The sequence below is a fragment of the Lithobates pipiens genome, unplaced genomic scaffold (assembly GCF_037356315.1).
Source record: "Lithobates pipiens isolate NorthernLeopardFrog02 unplaced genomic scaffold, aLitPip1_a1.2 Scaffold_8, whole genome shotgun sequence".
NCBI lineage: Eukaryota > Metazoa > Chordata > Amphibia > Anura > Ranidae > Lithobates > Lithobates pipiens.
Genome location: NW_027507903.1, coordinates 157,368,705 through 157,387,492, shown reverse-complemented (window position 1 = coordinate 157,387,492; position 18,788 = coordinate 157,368,705). Strand labels below are relative to the sequence as shown.

At 41.8% G+C, this 18,788-nt stretch overlaps 1 protein-coding gene across 1 annotated transcript in view; it reads right to left on the bottom strand.

Annotated features, from left to right (window-relative positions):
• Positions 1-18,788, bottom strand: part of CAMK1D (calcium/calmodulin dependent protein kinase ID) — a 384,454-nt gene that overhangs the window by 56,974 nt on the left and 308,692 nt on the right. The window contains exons 4-5 of the mRNA XM_077469551.1: positions 4,030-4,168; positions 3,760-3,886 (exon numbers count right to left, since the gene is read on the bottom strand). Of these exons, the coding sequence (XP_077325677.1) occupies positions 3,760-3,886; positions 4,030-4,168 (266 nt within the window). The remainder of the gene's footprint in view (positions 1-3,759; positions 3,887-4,029; positions 4,169-18,788) is intronic.

Genomic DNA, 18,788 nt, shown 5'->3' with positions numbered 1-18,788 from the left:
TCGTGCAATCCACAAATCTGGCCTTTATGGAAGAGTGGCAAGAAGAAAGCCATTGCAGCATCATATTGTGGGGATGGTTTTCTTCAGCAGGGAGAGGGAAGCTGGTCAGAGTTGATGGGAAGATGGATGGAGCCAAATACAGGGAAATTTTAGAAGAAAATCTGTTAAGTCCCATACACACCATCAGATTTTCTGCTGATTTTTTCCTTCAGATTTACCAAGACCACATAATATGAGGTCATACCTTAGGAGTTTCAATTTGTATGCAATCAGGCAGACCCTTGCACTACATGGTTTTGCTAAATCTGAAGGAAAAAAAAATAGCAGAAAATCTGATAGTGTGTATGGGGCTTTAGAGTCTGCGAAAGACTTGAGACTGGGGCAGGTGTTCACTTTCCAGCAGGACAAGGACCCTAACATACAGCCAGAGCTACAATAGTTAGATCAAAGCATGTTCATGTGTTAGAATGGCCCAGTCAAAGTCCAGACCGAAATCCAATTGAGAATATGTGGCAAGACTTTGAAAATTGTGGTTCACAGATGCTCTCCATCCAATCTGACAGAACTTGAGCTATTTTGCCAAGAAGAATGGGCAAAAATGTCACTTTCTAGTGCTCTCAAAGCTGGTAGAGACATACCCATACTTTTCAGATATGTATTTGTAACATTTGAAACATTTATCATTTTCCTTCCACTTCACAATTATGTGCACTTTGTGTTTGTCTATAACATAAAATCCCAATCAAATACATTTACGTTTTTGGTTGTAACATGACAAAATGTGGAAAATGTCAAGGGTATGTACTTTTTCAAGGAACTGGATATTTCATTTTATTTCTTTCTTTCTATTCATTCCACCTTAAGAGACATATATATTTTGTACATACAGCAGGTGATTGTGCTTGGGTATTTTTGGGTTTTGTCTAGGTCAAGTGATGCCCTTTATTTGCTAACTTAAGTTATTAAAGATGCAAGCTTTCAGGATAACTTAGATCCATTTGTCAAGCTTTATAAATTCAGATTACAGTATATATATCATGACAATTTTATCACCATGTTATAAAAAAAAACATCAAGTTATCGTGTCCTTTTTTTTCCTAAAGTTTCTGGTAATGAACCTTCAAATATAATGTAAACTTGCCAAAATTCCTAAACTCAGCAAACACCATAGATAAACTGCCTAGGGTGGCTGAACCTTGGTTACTGAGACAGTTGGCAAGAATGGAATATATAGCAGGGCCCTCCTTTATTGAATTGTATAGGAAGCCCTGCGTATATAGTTGGCACTATATACAACGTGTATAATAATAATATTGTACCAGTGTCTGAAATGAAATAAGAAAGCTGTTATGCCAGGGCCTGCTCCCATTGCCAGCATTTACAGAACTGTCAGTGTACAAAGCATTTTTTCTGTTTGTCTCAAAAGTGCTGCCTCTAGAAGAACAACAGCTCTTGGTCATCCACTGCCAGATTTAATGCAATTTCATAATGCATCATATTAATTTAATAAAACACTAATAACTGACCTTCAGATTCATTACCTCCGATTAGCATTTTCCACAGCAGCAACTTTTTGTGCATTTTATAGAGGAAAGTATAGGTGCAGCAATTCCTCTTCCAGGACTACCAATAGTCCAGGACAGCCCTGCAGAATCCAGCACCCATGGTTGGCGCTTGGCAGCAGAAAAAGGCTGCGGTAAAATACCCTTGTTAACTTGAAGAGACATAAGAGTCTTGAATAAGAAATGCCTGCAAATTGGACATTTTCAGCAACTACAGTCTAAATGCATAAGCAGAGACAAGCAAAGGATATCAATAATGTCAATTACCCAAACATTCACATATAATGTATGTAGACCTAAAATCTCTGTCAACATTGTCTATCTATCTATCTATCTATCTATCTATCTATCTATCTATCTATCTATCTATCTATCTATCTATCTATCTATCAGGTTGCAGACAGGTAGTCCAGAGGCCAAAATGTATTTAATGGTGTCCTGCCTGTGGTTATTTATCATCGTTGCATCCAACACATAACAAAAGGGTTTGACCCGGCAGGGGTCTGTGATGTTACAATTCATTATAAAATAAAACATAAGGGGTTATTTACTAAAGATAAATCCACTTTGCACTGCAAGTGCACTTGGAAGTAAAGTCACTGTAGATCCGAGGGGGGATATGTAAGGAAAATAAAAAGCATCATTTTAGCTTGCTCGTGACTGGATGATAAAATCAGCAGAGCTTCCCCTAATTTCAGATCTTCCCCTTAGATTTACAGCGACTGAATATCCAAGTGCACTTGCAGTGCAAAGTGGATTTGCACTCACAAATGCGCTTCTGGAAGAATGATCAAACATTCCCATAGACACACTCCTAAACATTGTGGACGGCCTTCCCAGAAGAGTTGAAGGTGTTATAGCTGCAAAGGGTGGGTCAAATCAATATTGAACCATACGGACTAAGACTGGGATGCCATTAAAGTTCATGTGCGTGTAAAGGCAGGTACCCCAATAATTTTGGCAATATAGTGTAGTTCTGTTCTTTTGGAAAGAAAAGCAGAAGAAGATATCGAAAAGCAAATACAGTAATCCCTGTGATACATGTATGCATTACTTAGCATGCATTGACTTAACATATGTATAGCTACCAAATCAGTTGAAAACATATATATGACAAACACAGCCTTTGTGGTGGGATACAACTCAACATGCTTTTATTTTGTTTACCATATATGTGACACAAGCATTTATATCCTGGTACCTGTGCAGTTTTTAGCAGCTTTCACTAATGTCTGCTATAGATCAACCATCTGCTGCACCATTTTATCGTGTGGCTTACTACAAAGTTACAATGTGCAATATGATCACTGGGTGAGGGGTGACTGAAAAAATGCTTTCTTTTACCTGCAGCAGACTGATGATATTATATCACACCAGGCCAAATCAATTTATTGTAGCTAAACAACTGCTTTTGATTAAAAAATTTAAACTTTTTTAATTTTTTTATTCTGTTGCTGTACAGTGTGACACGTCAGCAATTTATTCATGCAGATTTGTAAAGTTCTTGAAAGGTCCACTGTAAAGCAGTTGCACTTTTTTTTTGCCATAACCTGCAAGGCAAAGGCATAATGTGCTAGTATACATGGCTCTGTGACCGGCCGGAGCCACTGGTCAGGGCACAATGCTCTGAAGAAATCGCATGGGCGTCCGTTACTTCAGGACTCATGCGCCAGTGACGTAACTGGCTGTTAGGACAGTAAATATCTCCTAAATGGTGCACGTTTAGAAGATATTTACACTACCTATAGGGAAGATTTAATATAAGCTTACCTATAGGTAAAACTTAAAGACTTTCTCTTTAAGACTTTAGGAACTGCACAAGCTCAACATGGGTGCAGTCTGTTGATCATAATGAAAAAAGTCACAGGTAAACTTTGCATGCCCATGCCTTTTTTCTATGCAAGTTAAAAACTAAAATGAATACAATAACTAGAGTAATATGATTCCTTGAGAAGGACTCAGATGTCAAACAGTGGACGGTTCCTTTCACTCAGTGAAAGCAGGAAGCTCCTCCAGGCTGTAATGGCGCCATATTGTTAAATAAAGTTTTGTGATTCATGATCTTCTAATATGTCACCAAGACATAATGTACTTTGGGACAGGGCAGTTAACACAGATATGGTGATTATCACTTTTGTTTAATGGCTTCCGCTAAGATTTCAATATTCGTTTAATGCACCATTTTGCTGTCACTTACCAACATACCCAGGGGTTCCACAGGCTGTTGACATCACATCTCCTTTACCTTCCATCTTGGAGAGACCAAAATCGCTGATCATAATCTTTGACTCTCCTTCTTGACTAAAATACAGCAGATTCTCAGGCTAGACAGGAAAAACCACAGAAGATATCATGTGAGTGTGTAACTGGTCCACATGAGAACTGATACCTTCACAGTTTAGTACATGATGAAAAAAGTAGGGAGTGTCAGCCACACCAAGCACAAGGTTTCAATATTGTTACTCACTTTCAGATCCCTATGTACAATTCCAAGCCTGTGAAGGTAGAAAACGGCGTCTAACACCTGTCGGATAAGCGTGCTTGCATCTTTTTCAGTGTAAAATCCTTTTTCCACTATTCGGTCAAAGAGCTCTCCTCCAGAAACTCTGTAAAACAAACATTTGAAATGAATAACAAGCATACACAAAATGTGCCATTCTGAATGGATAACGCCAATGTATAAATGTAATAAATGATATAACATTATACAATCTTTGGCAGCCATAATATGTCCAAAGTTAAACTGTGTCCATCCCTTTGCCATTAATGGTCACGCCTCCGAAACATGTGGTCTTGGCAAGAGGAGACATCTCACTCACCTTGTCTTTTCTCTCTGGCCGCGAGTGACGTCACAAAGCACCGGCTGGACGTGTGCGTACCCTACAGCAGATACAGCTTGACGAGATGAGGAAACAGAGTCCGCAATGACTTCTCATACCACCACCACTCGTTCTTGGGAGCCAACCCAGTTATACAGGCCAGGAAGGGAGACATACATCCCGCTGTACATGCAATCTAAGTCCCAAGTCCCATGTTTGTGAGTGCAATCCTCTATTTTTGATTTTGCATTTGTATCATTAAAATGGAATTACACTAGGGCAACTGTGCGCTCTCTTTTCCTTGTATATTTATGGTTTATTACCTACCTAATTGATTGGCATTTATTGAAGTGTGTTGTTAATATGCAGGCAGGACATGGGCAATAAAAAGAACACTCTGAAGATGTTACCTAGCCTGATAGTTAAAATGGAAGTCAACGCACAGGAATAAAGACATAGCACATAATCTCCAAGCAAATGCAATAAAATCCTCTGTTTAGTGGCAAAAAAAAAAAAAAAATCGATATAGCTGTGACTGCCAAAAATATACTTTTGTTTTTCATTACTGCAACTCTCTTTGCAATATACCTTTTAATCCATCATTCCTGGCATTTGAAGTCCAGCAACACTAGAATTATAACATGGGATTGAAATAAATAAAAATAGCCATAACCTTGACTTCACGACTAGTCCCAATCTTAGTTACCTGTGTATCTGGTTTAACATTTTAGAAAAATATTAAAGTAGAACTAAGGGATGAACAAAAACAAACAAACATGCATTTAGGCATTAATAGTAAAGATAAGTGACTGTCTAGATTTACCTTTAAATCCCTGTTAGGAATTCTGCCTCTAAATACCCCTGTATGTTAGCATATGGTGTTGCTTTACTCAGGCCCCTTTCACACTGAGGCGCTTTGCAGGCGCTAAAGTGCTAAAAATAGCACCTGCAAAGCGCCCTGAAAGAGCCACTCAGTGCACTCCAATGTGAAAGCCTGCGAAAGGTTGCAGAGGCATTCAATTCCCGAGTCCTCTGGGTCACTAAGGATCACATGATCTGTAACAATCTCCAGCCATCCACGTACAATTCCTTGGGTTTTTGGGTACTGAAAACCATCCCTTGAAGACTGCTGCCAAGTGTTGTCCTCTACGTCCATGCTGACACAATCCTCCTCCTCCTCTTCTTCCTGTGTGTTTGGCGGACTTGCAGGAATAATATCTGGATAAGGGGGGCCTTGAGAGGTAAGGAAGTCCTCCTCTTCCTCCCGCTGTTCTGCCTCAAATGCCCTGTCCATTATTGAAGCATGTGCTCCAACAGGAAGACAAGAGGGACAGTATCACTGGTGCATGCATTGTTGCTGCTCACCATCACAGAAATCTCTGGTAGACCAGACAAGTCGGTGCCTAGGCTTGTGTATACAAACAATAGGATCCAAACCTCATTGTTTTACACATACTCACTTCAAAAGATCCAGTACTTAACTTCCCAGGAAAATTCAAGTTAGAATAGTCACAAGGATTTGCATTAAGGGGGCTGACTTATGCAAAGTATAGGGATTGGAGATGTAACCAGTCCTTAACCAGGAATAGGGAAGCTCACCAATCAGAGCCACATTATTCAAACCAATGAGGCATCAGCATGTAATGATATACACAGACTAGATGGGAGGGAAACACACACTTTTATGGGAGAACAACCATCAGAATGGACCCTTGGTGCAAAGGGTACTTATGGGAAAGGTCTGCATTTTACTAACAAAATATTTTTGTAGATTCATTTTTTCAGGAATATACTCTGTATTCCTTCATGTAATTCTCTTATTTTAACCTAATATTTTCTTCCTTGGTGTAGACTATAGATAGTTTTTAAACTACTCACCAATAAATGTTGTTATTGTGTTAAAGCTTTCACTCATGGACAAAGAACTCTCATTTAACCCAAATCCTATCTGAGAGATATTAAATCTCAAATATAGTATATGGGAAAAAGGCCCACACCAAGGAACTTTTCAAAATCAGCGGGGAATCAGCAGCGCCCTGCACCTGCAGAGCTCTGCGGTGTGATGCAGTAGGGAGGCTGCCCTTAAGCTGCCTCCTAGAGGACATCCTGCCTTGTTGGAGTTGTGCCTCCTCCTCCTCTATTCAATCAGGCAGCCAAGTAGAGTCAGTGACCTCATTATCTCCTCCCTCCTTGTTACTGAAGCATGATGGTCGGGGTACGGAAGGAGTGACTGAACAAGGAGCCGGTGGAATAGGTCACTTTAGCAGCTGCATAGGAAGGGAAACTACTCTGAGCCTGGGTGAGAGCGGATGAGGAGGGCTTTGTTATCCACTCCACCAACTCTTCTGCATGTTCTGGCTCAATAATACGGCCAGCAGCAGAAAAAAAGGACAAGTGTTCCCCACGGCCATGGGCAGAGGATGCCTCATATCCATGACCAGCACTTTTGACTGTAGACACACAGCCTGCTTGTCCTCTTTTAGTGGCCTGTAAGTGTCTGCCTTTCCTTGGTGGCCTTCTGGACATGATGTATATTTTTGTTTGCAACACCGCACTATACTGTATTGTATACTGTGTACACCACCAAAAAAAAAGTAGTAGCAATTGCACTATGGCTGCACTGTATTGTGTACTGTGTATACCACCAGAAAAGTAGCAGCAGCTGCACTATGTCTGCACTGTATTGTAATTAAAATTTTTGATCTAATATTTCACAGCAGGGCCCATTCCTGCACTAACCAAGAGTATCTGTGAGAGGTTACAGTGTTGTGGCATCACCACCGCCTAAGGCCCAATTTTTCTGCCCCTGTTTAAGAGGGGCATGTAATTACAATTCTTGATATAATATTTCACAGCAGGGCCCGTTCCAGCGCCCACCAAGAGTAACTGTGAGGGCTTACAGAGTTCTGGTACCACCAACACCTAAGGCCCAATTTTCCACAGAGTGTATAGGGCAGGCCTTATAGTATATACAGGTGGTCCCCTATTTTCAAACATCCAACTTACAAACGACTCCTACTTACAAATGGAGGGAGACAACAGGAAGTGAGAGGAAGGGAAATTCTCTCCTGTAAAAGTTAATATGGGAAAAATGTGTCTCCACTGATGCTTTATCACCAATCCTTGTTTCCCTAATAACCCAAAATGTTCAAAATTCAATTGTCATTGGGACAGAAAGTGAGGTGAAATCTTCTGAACAGGGGCACAGACAGCAAAACAAATGTTACAGGGGTGATGATAACCCTTCCCTATATTATCCAAAAAGCTTAAAAATAGATTTTTGGGCCGGAGCTACAAATTTACCTGTTCCAAATTACAAACAGATTCAACTTAACAACAAACCTACAGTCCCTCTCTTCTTTGTAACCCGGGGACCGCCTGTATATTGCTGTTCAGGGCATTTAGGGCCTGGGGGCCACTCGCCTTTTTTTTTAAATTTAGGTGCAGGGTTCCCCTTAATACCATACCAGACCCAAAGGGCCCGGTAATGGGCTGGGGATGGGGGGGGGAGGGGGGTGCAACATTACATAACAGCTGCAAGTAGTTTTAAATTACTTTTTTTCCTTTAGAAATGTTATTTTGTGCAGGGACTGTTCTAAACACGGGGAACACGTGCCCCTTTACAGGCATACTATAGGCACCCCCCAGGCACGATATTTAAAGGAATATTACACTTTTATTGTTTCACTTTAAGCATTCTTAAAATCACTGCTCCCAAAAAAACTGCAATTTTTAAGACTTTTTTTGCATCGATACATGTCCCCTGGGGCAAGATCCGGGTCCCCAAACACTTTTTTTAACTTTATAACTTGTATATCAACCTTCAAAATTAGCACTTTTGATTTTTTACGTTCGAGTCCCATATACTTTAACGGTGTTCGCACAATTGTTTTGTCTGTTCGCACGTTCTGCCATGAACCGAACCAGGGGGTGTTTGGCTCATCCCTAATCTTTAACATTTGACACAATGAAAGCTTTAAGTATATGTTTAGTTTAAGTATAAAAAGGAATAGCAACTAATCAGATTTTTATTAAATGCAGTGAGACTGGCAAGAGATGATTTCTATGTTTTGAATGGGGAAACATTAGTACCTGATTAAGGTTTTTACTGTAATCTGGGTGACATCTGGTTTAAGCGGATGTCCCAGTTTGGCCCCATATTTTTTGTTTGAGTCGCAGAGACAGAGAGAATTTACGCAGAGAGTCTAAGGAGACAGGAGTTAGACTCGGAGGCTGGACCCAATGAGACATGGTGGGGCAGCAGAGATGTAGAGTTTCCAGCGTTTGGTATTCACCAGCTGGGAAATACCTGGAGAGTTCCTAATACACTCAATTGGACAGGAATTGGGGACAGGACAGGAAGATTGCCTGACCTGGGAAAGTGCCAATATTCACTACAAGAATTGGTGAGACCCTGTATGCCCTGAATTTGTCTGCCTCGATGTTGCGAGATAGTAGCTCTGAAACTTGATTGGACTCACCTCTCCTTGCAACCAATGGTCTATCCTTAGGGGGTGACGTGTTGGGCCTGGTAGAATACATAGGCTGGTGACTGGATGCATATTTTTATCCTTCTGGGAGCAGGGACAAATGTGAAATAAGGGCAAGAGGCCTGTTAGAGGTACCTAGTAATGAAGCATTGGGGGTTATTTACTAAAGGAAAATCCACTTTTCACTCCAAGTGCAGTTGCTGTAGCTCTGAGGGGTACATACAAGGAAACTAGAAAACAGCATTTTTGCTTGCACATGATTGGACGTTAAAAGCAGCAGAGCTTCCCCTCAGATCTACAGCGATCTACAGTGACTGCACTTACAAGTGCACTTGCAGTGCACTTGTAGTGCAGAGTGGATTTGCCCTTAGTAAATCAACCCCATTGTGTCATGTTCTAATGGCCACATGGTGGCCACTGCAACCAGGACACAAAGCAAAGGGATTTACAAAATTTTACAGCTGCTCCTGGAACAAGAAGTGATATTTTGCTGTACGGTGACACAGACCAGCAATAATGTTCCCAGTGTAGTTCTACTGTAGCTATCCTTCTTAAGCACTTCCACTTGCAGGTGAAGTTATAGGAACACTTCAAACCGAAAGATGCTAAGAGCCCTCACTAGACAGGCAGGTAGCACAAAAATCTGACAAATCTTCAAAGAAACAAGTCTTCAAGCACTGCTATAGTAAATACGGCTTTACCACTACACTGGTATCTTATCCCCAGCCAATGCTGGCAGCACCCAGACACCTTGCAATAAAACTCTTATGTTATCTAAAATTGAGAGTACATAAATGTTACACTTCAAATGATGACAGCTCTTCAAGGTTGGACAAAGCAGCACTTTAAAATACCGTAAATGATCCATGTGCTGAAGAGCTACAGTCCATGCTGTTTTTTAACCAGATTTGCATTTTTGTTCTAAAAAAGTTGGGACAAATTTCATTGTAGTAAGCCTGCCCATCATATTCCAGATATACAGGTTCTTTATTTAATACTGAAATAAAGTTTTAGCAAAGGAAAGAACAGATCAAATATTTCATTGTGTGACCTAAAATAATATAAAAACCTACACAACACAACTACACATTTTATTTTATTTTTTTCTATAAAATCAAAACTTGCTAAATCATGATTCTGGGACCTAACCTGCGTGTTTATAGTCTTTAAACTGACCTTGGCTCCTTTATCTCTCCCAAGTATATTACAAAACATTAGGGAGCCATCTGCTGGCTTAATTGCCTTTTTATTGAAATGCATGGTATAACCAGAGTGAATGCAGTATCTCAGTATACATGTCAAAATTTCTTGGTTCATGCCTGTCTAACAGAACTGTGGATCACAACATCCCCGTTTAAATTGGAGTATATTTTCTTTAGACATTTACACATACTCCTATTTAAAAAATAATTACTTTAACTTTCAGTACAATATAAATAAAGAGCAAAAACTTTTTTTAACAAAACAGGGTGGCCCATAGAAATCAGGGACAGTTGGCAGCTATGTATATTGTAGACTCTAACATGTGGGTCTGCTGACTTTTTCAATAAATGGTGCTAAAAGCAAAGCATGAAGTTAACGTGTTACTAAACCCAGGGCCCTGCATTCACTGTATCTGGCCTCCTACAACACACAGAACACGGACATGCAATTATTTTGGTAAATATAAACTGCTAAATACCTTTTCTCATCAGCAGTATATAGCAGTTTTGTGACTACTATCAGTGTCTGGTTAAAGCTTGTAGAGGGAGTTTTCCTTTTCCTCTGACTGTTCTATGAGGCTGCAAGACCCCTGAGCCTCTGTCTGGATAGTGCTAATTGGCCCTGCGCTGATCACATGCACTCTCCCAAGAAAAAAACACCCTCTAGCAATATACAGCAAACTGAGCATGTGTAAGTAACTCCAAAGGCTCTGTTCTCTCAGAAGACGGATTGGGGACAGTGGAACAAGGGGAGGTTCAGAGAAGACAGGATCAAACAGCCTTTTTACACAATGCAGAGGATTAACCCCTTAGGTTCCACAGTGAGTACAGCAAGCATGCTTTACTGCATATACAGACTGATTTTACTGTTGTAGGTTTAGTAACACTTTAAGTGAATTTTAAATGTCTGTAGATAATTTTGAAAAAAAAAAAACACAATATTGTGTACTTTTTGCTATAATAAATATCCCCATTTTTTAAAAACAAAAGCAATTTTTTTCCTCAGTTTAGGCTGATATGTATTCTTCTACATATTTTTGGTAAAAAAATCCCCAATAAGCGTATATTGATTGCTTTGTGCAAAAGTTATAGCGTCTACAAAATAGGGAATATATATATATCATTTTTATTATTTATTTTTTACTAGTAATGGTGGCGATCTGTGATGTTTATCATGACTGCAACATTATGGCAGACATCGGACAATTTTGACACATTTTTGGAACCATTGGCATTAATACAGCGATCGATGCTATAAAAATGTATTGATTACTGTACATGTCACTGGCAGTGCAGGGGTTAACACTAGGAGGCAATCTAGGGGTTAACTGTGTTCTCTGGGAGGTGATTCTAACTGAAGGGGGAGGGGACTGACTAGAGGAAGTGACGGATCGTGGTTCCTAGCTAATAAGAACACACAATCTGTCACTCCTGTCAGAACAGAACAGGGAAGTGTGTGTTTATACAAACTTGTCCCAGTTCTGTGTCTCCTGCTCACGATCGCTCGTGGCCGGTGGTCATCGTGACCATTGGCCACGAGCATCGGCACCCCCTCTGTGCAGCGCCTGCTATCCCGACCCCGAGAGCCGACGTATAGCTATGACGGCTTGCACAGGGGAGCCAACCTGCCGCAGTATAATTATTATATTATATTGCGGCAGCTGGTCGGGAAGCGGTTAAAGGGTAACTCCACTTTTGTGGGGGAAAAAAATAGCAAATAAAGAAAAAATAATATAGCGTATACAATTGTGACACAAGTCATATTGTAATTAAATGTTATTGAAAACGACCTTTCCTTTTAAATCTGCAGCCGGTGTAATTTTCTGAAAATGCAATGCAATATGGCTACCTAGAGTTGTTCTGTACATGGAATGTGTACTGACACCCCCCCCCCCAGGTCCCGGTCACGGGGTGTTCGACATCCCCGCAACATGTTCCTGTCAGTGGCTCCTGATAGACCTGTCTGGTCTGGGGTGGAGATCCGTCCATTCCCGAGTCTCGGACCTCGCTGGTCCGAGGCGGTGTAACTGAGGGAGGATTCAAAGTGTCCGGGTGTGCTCTCGGCTTGGAGGGACACAACAGCTTGTGGACGTGACCGGGAGAGGACTCTTCGGAGGAGGGCTGGCAAGTGGCATCCTGAGAAGTGCCTGGTTACTGAGTTGAGAAGGACATTGACAAATTCACACTTTCCTTTTCCACAAAGGAAGCGGGAAACATTCCAGGTACGTTTGGAAAAAGGTTCCTGTATACTCTCAGTTGATTGTTCAAGTTTTAAGTCAATGTGCTGACTGCCATGATCTCTGGCTAGAGATCTGTTCAGCCTTGAAGTACCCAGTTGCGAGTGGCTACTCTCTGGGTGGAAATAGAGACTATGTTAAACTTGCAGTTCAAGGTGCCTGAGTTCTTCACCTGTGCCCTCTGTTCCCTAAAAGACTGTGTTTGTGAAAGTTCTACTGCAAAATAAACCTTTTTGAAAGGACTTCATCTGTGTCAGTGTACAAGTCGTTGGGTATCAACCCTGGGAACCCCTAGGCGCGGAGGAGCAGTCCAGAAGAAGGTAATCGGTAAGCCCATTAAGTCAAGGCCGCCCTGCAACGGGTGATGGCTGCTACATAACCATATCCTCAACAGCCAAACTAGGAAACTTTGAACCACTAGTACCATACACATGGAAAGGGGAAGCCTGATATGGCTATTCCTATGTAAAGTCCACTTTAAGTGTAGGGGGCCAGTAGAGCTCCAACAGTGTTAAGGCCAGAACCTGTAAATGTAACAAAGACCCACCGTCCGTATCTCTCCAGACAGAGACAGATTCACTATCTGTATTCACAACACCATCTTGTGGTGATACATTTAAATTAAATTATTTTACTCAACAAAAGCGGAGTTATGCTTTAAGCTTTGACAAAATAACCTGGAAGCTGATGTGTTTTTACGCAGAACTGCACCGGATTTTGCAATCTCCAGTAAATCAACCCCATAGAAAGAGAAATGCTGAGCCCTTAGTAAAAAAGTGAAATCAGATTCAGTGGAAAAATGTCTGCCATTTAAAATTACCAGGTCCACTGAGATTATTTGCATCAATATGAACTATTAAAATTTTAAAATGCCCCCATCAACTGCTAAAGGATTTGTAGAACTTCAATGAGAAATATCACTTACGTGTCACCTGCTGGGAAAACCTGGTATTGCACCTAAATCTTACATGATAAAATCTTAAATGATTTTAAATACAAAGGTCCCCCACAACTCAAACATAGCAGCATGCAAAGGGCAACTGCTCTACAATATTTTCTTTTGTACTCTTTTGAAGATAAACAGGAAAGCCACATGCGACAAGTAAAACAACAGTGTGCTCCCTACTTAACTGGAACAGATTAGACACTATGCTGTGCAGAACTGTTTTAGCATTGCCATATGGATTTTCACATATATTTGTAAAGGGAGATTTCAGTGTTTAATGAAATAAAAGAGACCGTTTTTTTAGCTTTCTTTGTCATGCTAAAATTTTGAAAGTTGCAAGGATTTTGCATATTGCGTAATGACTTTGGCCACCTTTTTAAATTCAATGGAGCACTAAGGAGTCTATTTATTAAGCCAGGAATATGTAATTTTTTCATATATTTATTGTAGGTGAATCTTCCTAGTGCTAAATTACAGAAGCTTATTACTGCTTCATAAACATGCCCCAAAGTCATTAACTACTTTCATGAAAACAGTTGGGAAAAGAAAAGTAAGCACTCGGAACGGATTATGGTATGCTTCAAATGCAATATTGATTAGTGTCAAATTAAAAATAATTTTTTTTTTCTCACTGAAATGTATATTCATAATCGATCATTCAAAACAAAACAGTCATGTTACTAACTCTTAAAGCACTTTGATGCAGGACTAACCATGCAGCCAGACCTATTATTGAGTGTCTGTACTTCTGAAGTTTTCCAGTAGGGGGAGCACAATCCCCAGAGTTTTCTATATTTATATATTTTCTTATTTCATTTCTTTTTTAGAAAGCAGTCTGTGTCTTCTGCCAGTGGCTAAGAAATCTAGTAGCAGCTCTGTACAAAAAAGCAAAAAAAAAAAAAAAAGGCTTCCCTAAGGCTAAGAAAATCTGTCACTGGGAAAAGCTCGATTTCTGAGGTCTGCAGTGTAGGTATTTGGTACATGTGTTACAAGCAGCAGAGATCTTAATAATTATGGTCATTCTGCAAGCCAAATTAATTTAGATTTTGGCTCCATTCACAAAGCAGTATCTTACCACATCTGAGTATGCAGTAAGATACCGTCCAGCGTTTATCAAAAGTTTTTTTGCCATTCACTTAAAAACACTACTAAAATACCCCAAGGCCGCGTACACACGGGCGGACTGTTCGCCCAACTTTGTCCGCTGAACAGTGTTTCGGCGGACAGTCCGCTCGTGTGTGGGCTTCAGCGGACAGTTTCAGCGGACAGTCTGACGAACAAAGTTTTTCGGAATTTCTGTAAAACTGTCCGCTGAAACTTGGTTTGAGCGAACAGTCCGCCCGTGTGTAGGCTTGTTCGTCAAACTAAGTTCCGCGCATGCTCAGAAAGGATTTACACGGCGAAGGTTGCATTGCAGTGTATTGGACGTCGTATTTTTCGTCCCGTCGTACGTGCCGTTCACGTCATCGCGCAAGTTTCAGCGGACTGTTCGTTCGTCGTGTGTGGTCAAGTCCGTCCATGCTAATTTTGAGCGGACTGTCCGCTCAAACTGTTTGACGAACAAAGTTGGGCGAACAGTCCGCCCGTGTGTACGCGGCCCAAGAGTTATTTTATGAAGTCATGCTGTATTTTAGTAGTGAAAACATGTAGCAATTTAATACCTGGCAGTAGGTAGCTTGTGTATCTATTGCTACCAGTAAATACCGTGTTGTTAAAGAATGGCGTTAAGAATTTCCGATTGTGTGTACACAAGTCCGACACACAAAAGTTCACGCATGTTCGAAATCAAGCAGAAGGAGCCGCACTGGCTATTGAACTTCCTTTTTCTCAGCTTGTCGTATGTCTTGTACATTACCATGTTCCCACATTTGTAATTGTTGGCAAACATTTGTGTGACCGTGTGTATGCAAGACAAGTTTGAACCAATATACTTCGAACAAAAATCTACAGTTTTACTGGCAGAAAGTCCGATCGTGTGTACGGGGCATAATAGTTCATGCAAATCCCTTTTTATGTTTTTTTTTGTTCATTCTTTAATATCACTATATTAAAAAATAAAAAGGGGGCCCAGAGGAGTTCTTTTTCTAAACAGCTGCACAGCGGGAGATTAGCTTATTGCTGGACAGGGTTTGGGAGTCCCCGCTCTACCTCCCCTGTCACTGAAACTGGCCCACTGAGCCATTGGCCTACCGGGAAACTTTGGGTAGTCCAGACGGCCAGTACATGCCTGGACCTCACAATAGTACTCAACTACCTGTCTGCTCCAAAATATAATGGAGTTGATGCTATGGGAATTTGTCATTAAAAACAGCTGTGGTAGCCTCAGCCGGGAGGGTTTCTGAGTTGGCGGCTCTAGGGTATAAAGAACCTTCCTGGCGAACCTTCCTGGCCACCCCAATGAAGGATTCTATTCCAAAAGTGGCCTCAAGATTTCATTTAGGTCACGTGCGCTCGATTAGCTGAATAAAGAAAGGGTGGGTAATTAGAACTCTCTTTCAAATTGAGTTCACGTGGGTACATTTGTGGCACAAGGACAGTTAAAGTGAGCCATGACAGCGCGTGTTCAGAGCATGCATGCTCATTCATCAGGCTCATAGCCTCACGAAGGAGCATGCATGCTCCAAACGCACGCTCCTCCCCGCGCTCTCTCCACCTGGAAGTGACGTACACCACTGTCTGTGAGCCGTCCTGGGTGTCTGGAAGCGATGGGAACCACCAGCGTCCCTGGACCCATCAGAAAGGGGACAGAGAGCGGGCTATTTCATCACTTTTGGTTTTGGGTGGATTAATCCGCAGCAGCGCACTACACAGTTGAAGGCTGGCCTGTGCTATATCAGTACACTGGAGCCAGGAGTGCTGCTGCTTGTTAATCCGTCTAAAGACAAAAGTGATGAAAGAGTCCACTTTCTCTGAGAAATTCTCTGAGTCTCCCCTGGCCACTCCCCTGTGTTCAGTGGGGGCCAGGGGAGACTCTTTTTTTTCTAAACAGCTACACAGCAGGAGTCAGGAGATTAGCTGATTGGTGGACAGGATTTTTGAGTCTGCGGCCACTCACCTTTGCCGCCCCCCCCCCAGTTTGTGGTGCCCAGGAGGAAGGGAGAGGACCAGCTAACCAGCAGTGCACAGCTGGTCCTGGGCTCCTAGCCTCAGAGGAACCACCTGCAGGACAAGCACTACACCCGGGACCTAGGTAGAAGAAGCTGTGCAGACCAGGTACGGGGGGGGGGGGACTAACACTGCTGTGAAATTATGAGGCTGCATTAATGGGCACTGGTGTGGCTGCATTAATGGGCACTGATGTGGCTTCATTAATGGGCACTGGTGTGGCTGCATTAATGGGCACTGATTTGGCTGCATTAATGGGCACTGGTGTGGCTTCATTAATGGGCACTGGTGTGGCTGCATTAATGGGCACTGGTGTGGCTGCACTGATGGACACTGGTGTGGCTGCACTGATGGGCACTCACGTGGTTGCATTAATGGCCACTAGTGTGGCTGCACTAATGAGCACTGGTGTGGCTGAGCTGATGGGCACTGATTAGGCTGCAATAATGGACACTGGTGAGGATGCATTAATGGGAACTAGTGTGGCTGCGCTGATGGGCACTGGTGTGGCTGTGCTGATGGTCACTGGTGTAGCTATGCCTTGTCCTATGCACAATAGTATGTCTTTACTTTTTTTTGTGCAATTGCGTATAGTTTATATATACGTTTTTTGCGTTTGCAAAATTAAAGTGAGCCTGTCTGGATGAAGTCCAGGGACACATTTTTTTCCCAGTCCAGACCTGGTGAGGTCCCATGTAGAAATGTGGGGCTCTGGGATTCCTTTGCTTTACTATGGCCTTAAAGAATTGAAGAATCTATCTATCAGAGGCCCACTGAGTCCCAGTAAAGGCTGAGCCCATGTCGAGACCCCTTTGAAAAAAACTGGGGACATGACAATCTCGGAGCTTCCCTGGTGCAGTGGTAGGCTGACATGGAGCTGCCCTGGGAGAGGGAGTCAAATTTATAAGTTAGGTCCTCCAGGTGGGGGTATGGGCAGGGCATACCCAGTGGTAGGCTGACATGAAGCTGTAAGCAAAGTATATTAATTCTTTCTTTTTTTTTTTTTTTTTTTTTTTTTATGTTTTTATATTTTTCAACTTCTGCTTGTCTCCAACACAAAATAATATATGTATTCATTTATTTTTGATAGTCACTGCCTAATCAATAAGCCCTCATCTGAAATGTGAAAATTGTGAAAAAAGAGCCAAGCTACCGTACAGCTGCTTCTTCTTACCCGGTGTTTCAGTAAATAGATCTGTTTACTTGGGTTGATGCAATGCAAAAGGAGCAAGAGATGGAATTAGAGGTTTAACTCTCAAGAGGACACTCCAAAGAAAATTACAAGCTGCAGATTTGCTATGAAAATAAAATAGCAGCAGCCAGTGATTGTGTTGGCAGAGGCAAAAGAAATAAGCCATCGCTGCCCTACAGCTGTCTCTCATCGAATCAGTCACATTACTAAAATGAGCTGAGATTAGCGCAGCCTCCTAATGTACAAAATTATAGATCTGGCTTGGACTTTCTTATTACACACACTGCTACTTCTGTTGAGTTCCAAGCAGCAGATCAATGTAATTATTGGCCCAATTTATACAAAAAGTCCAAACCACACGTGGATTGCAGGAGGAAACCCTCAATGCAATTCTGTGTACACATATAAGGTTCAGGAGACCATTAAACTGGAATATGAATCCTTGCCAGTTCTACATGCATGTGAACAATAATTTAGATCAACAGCTGTTAGCGGTCATAAATTACCAAAAAACGAGATTAGTGTGTGTGTGTGTGGGGGGGGGGGGATCAAACAATGTGATTGATCCGCACTTTTACTACCTTCCAACCATTACCCCCCTTTAGTTGGAGTGGCAGCGGCTGGGCTGTACACATGCCGCAGCAGGAGTTATACCACCTGTCACTTTCACATGGCTGGGGCCATGCTGCAGGCACCCCAGAATCGTGTGTAATGCGTGTGGTTGTGGTTTGCTCTAATACAGGGCTCCAGGGGTTGAATCAGGCTGAGAAGAGGTGATTAATCACCTTCTCTCAGTTTGTCATATGCTCTCTGAAGAGCGATCTTGGCGTATATATTTCTGTATCACTATCCTTATCTAGTTAGTCCAGTGTTCAATTCATGTGTATGGTCTACCAGTAGAGGGCACCCTTGCTCTAATAGTTTGCACAAAAGGTTCCCCCATGTCTGCCAGCCATATTAGAGATGTACAGTTTCCCCCACAAGTCTCACTTGTACAGTGACTCAGTATTGTAATCCAGGCACCCTCTTCAAACAGCACAACAAATAATTATTATTTTTGCCTTGTGAAGGACAAGCTCAGAGCCTGTTGACTGGAAAATGAAGGAACAGGAACACACGTTGTCATCATCTCTCTGCTCTTTCCTGCTGTCATCATGTTTACTGTCTGCACATGTGGATGGAAAAGAGCCTGACTGTCCCCCACCCGCCCTACCTCTTTTTAAGTCTAAATGGGT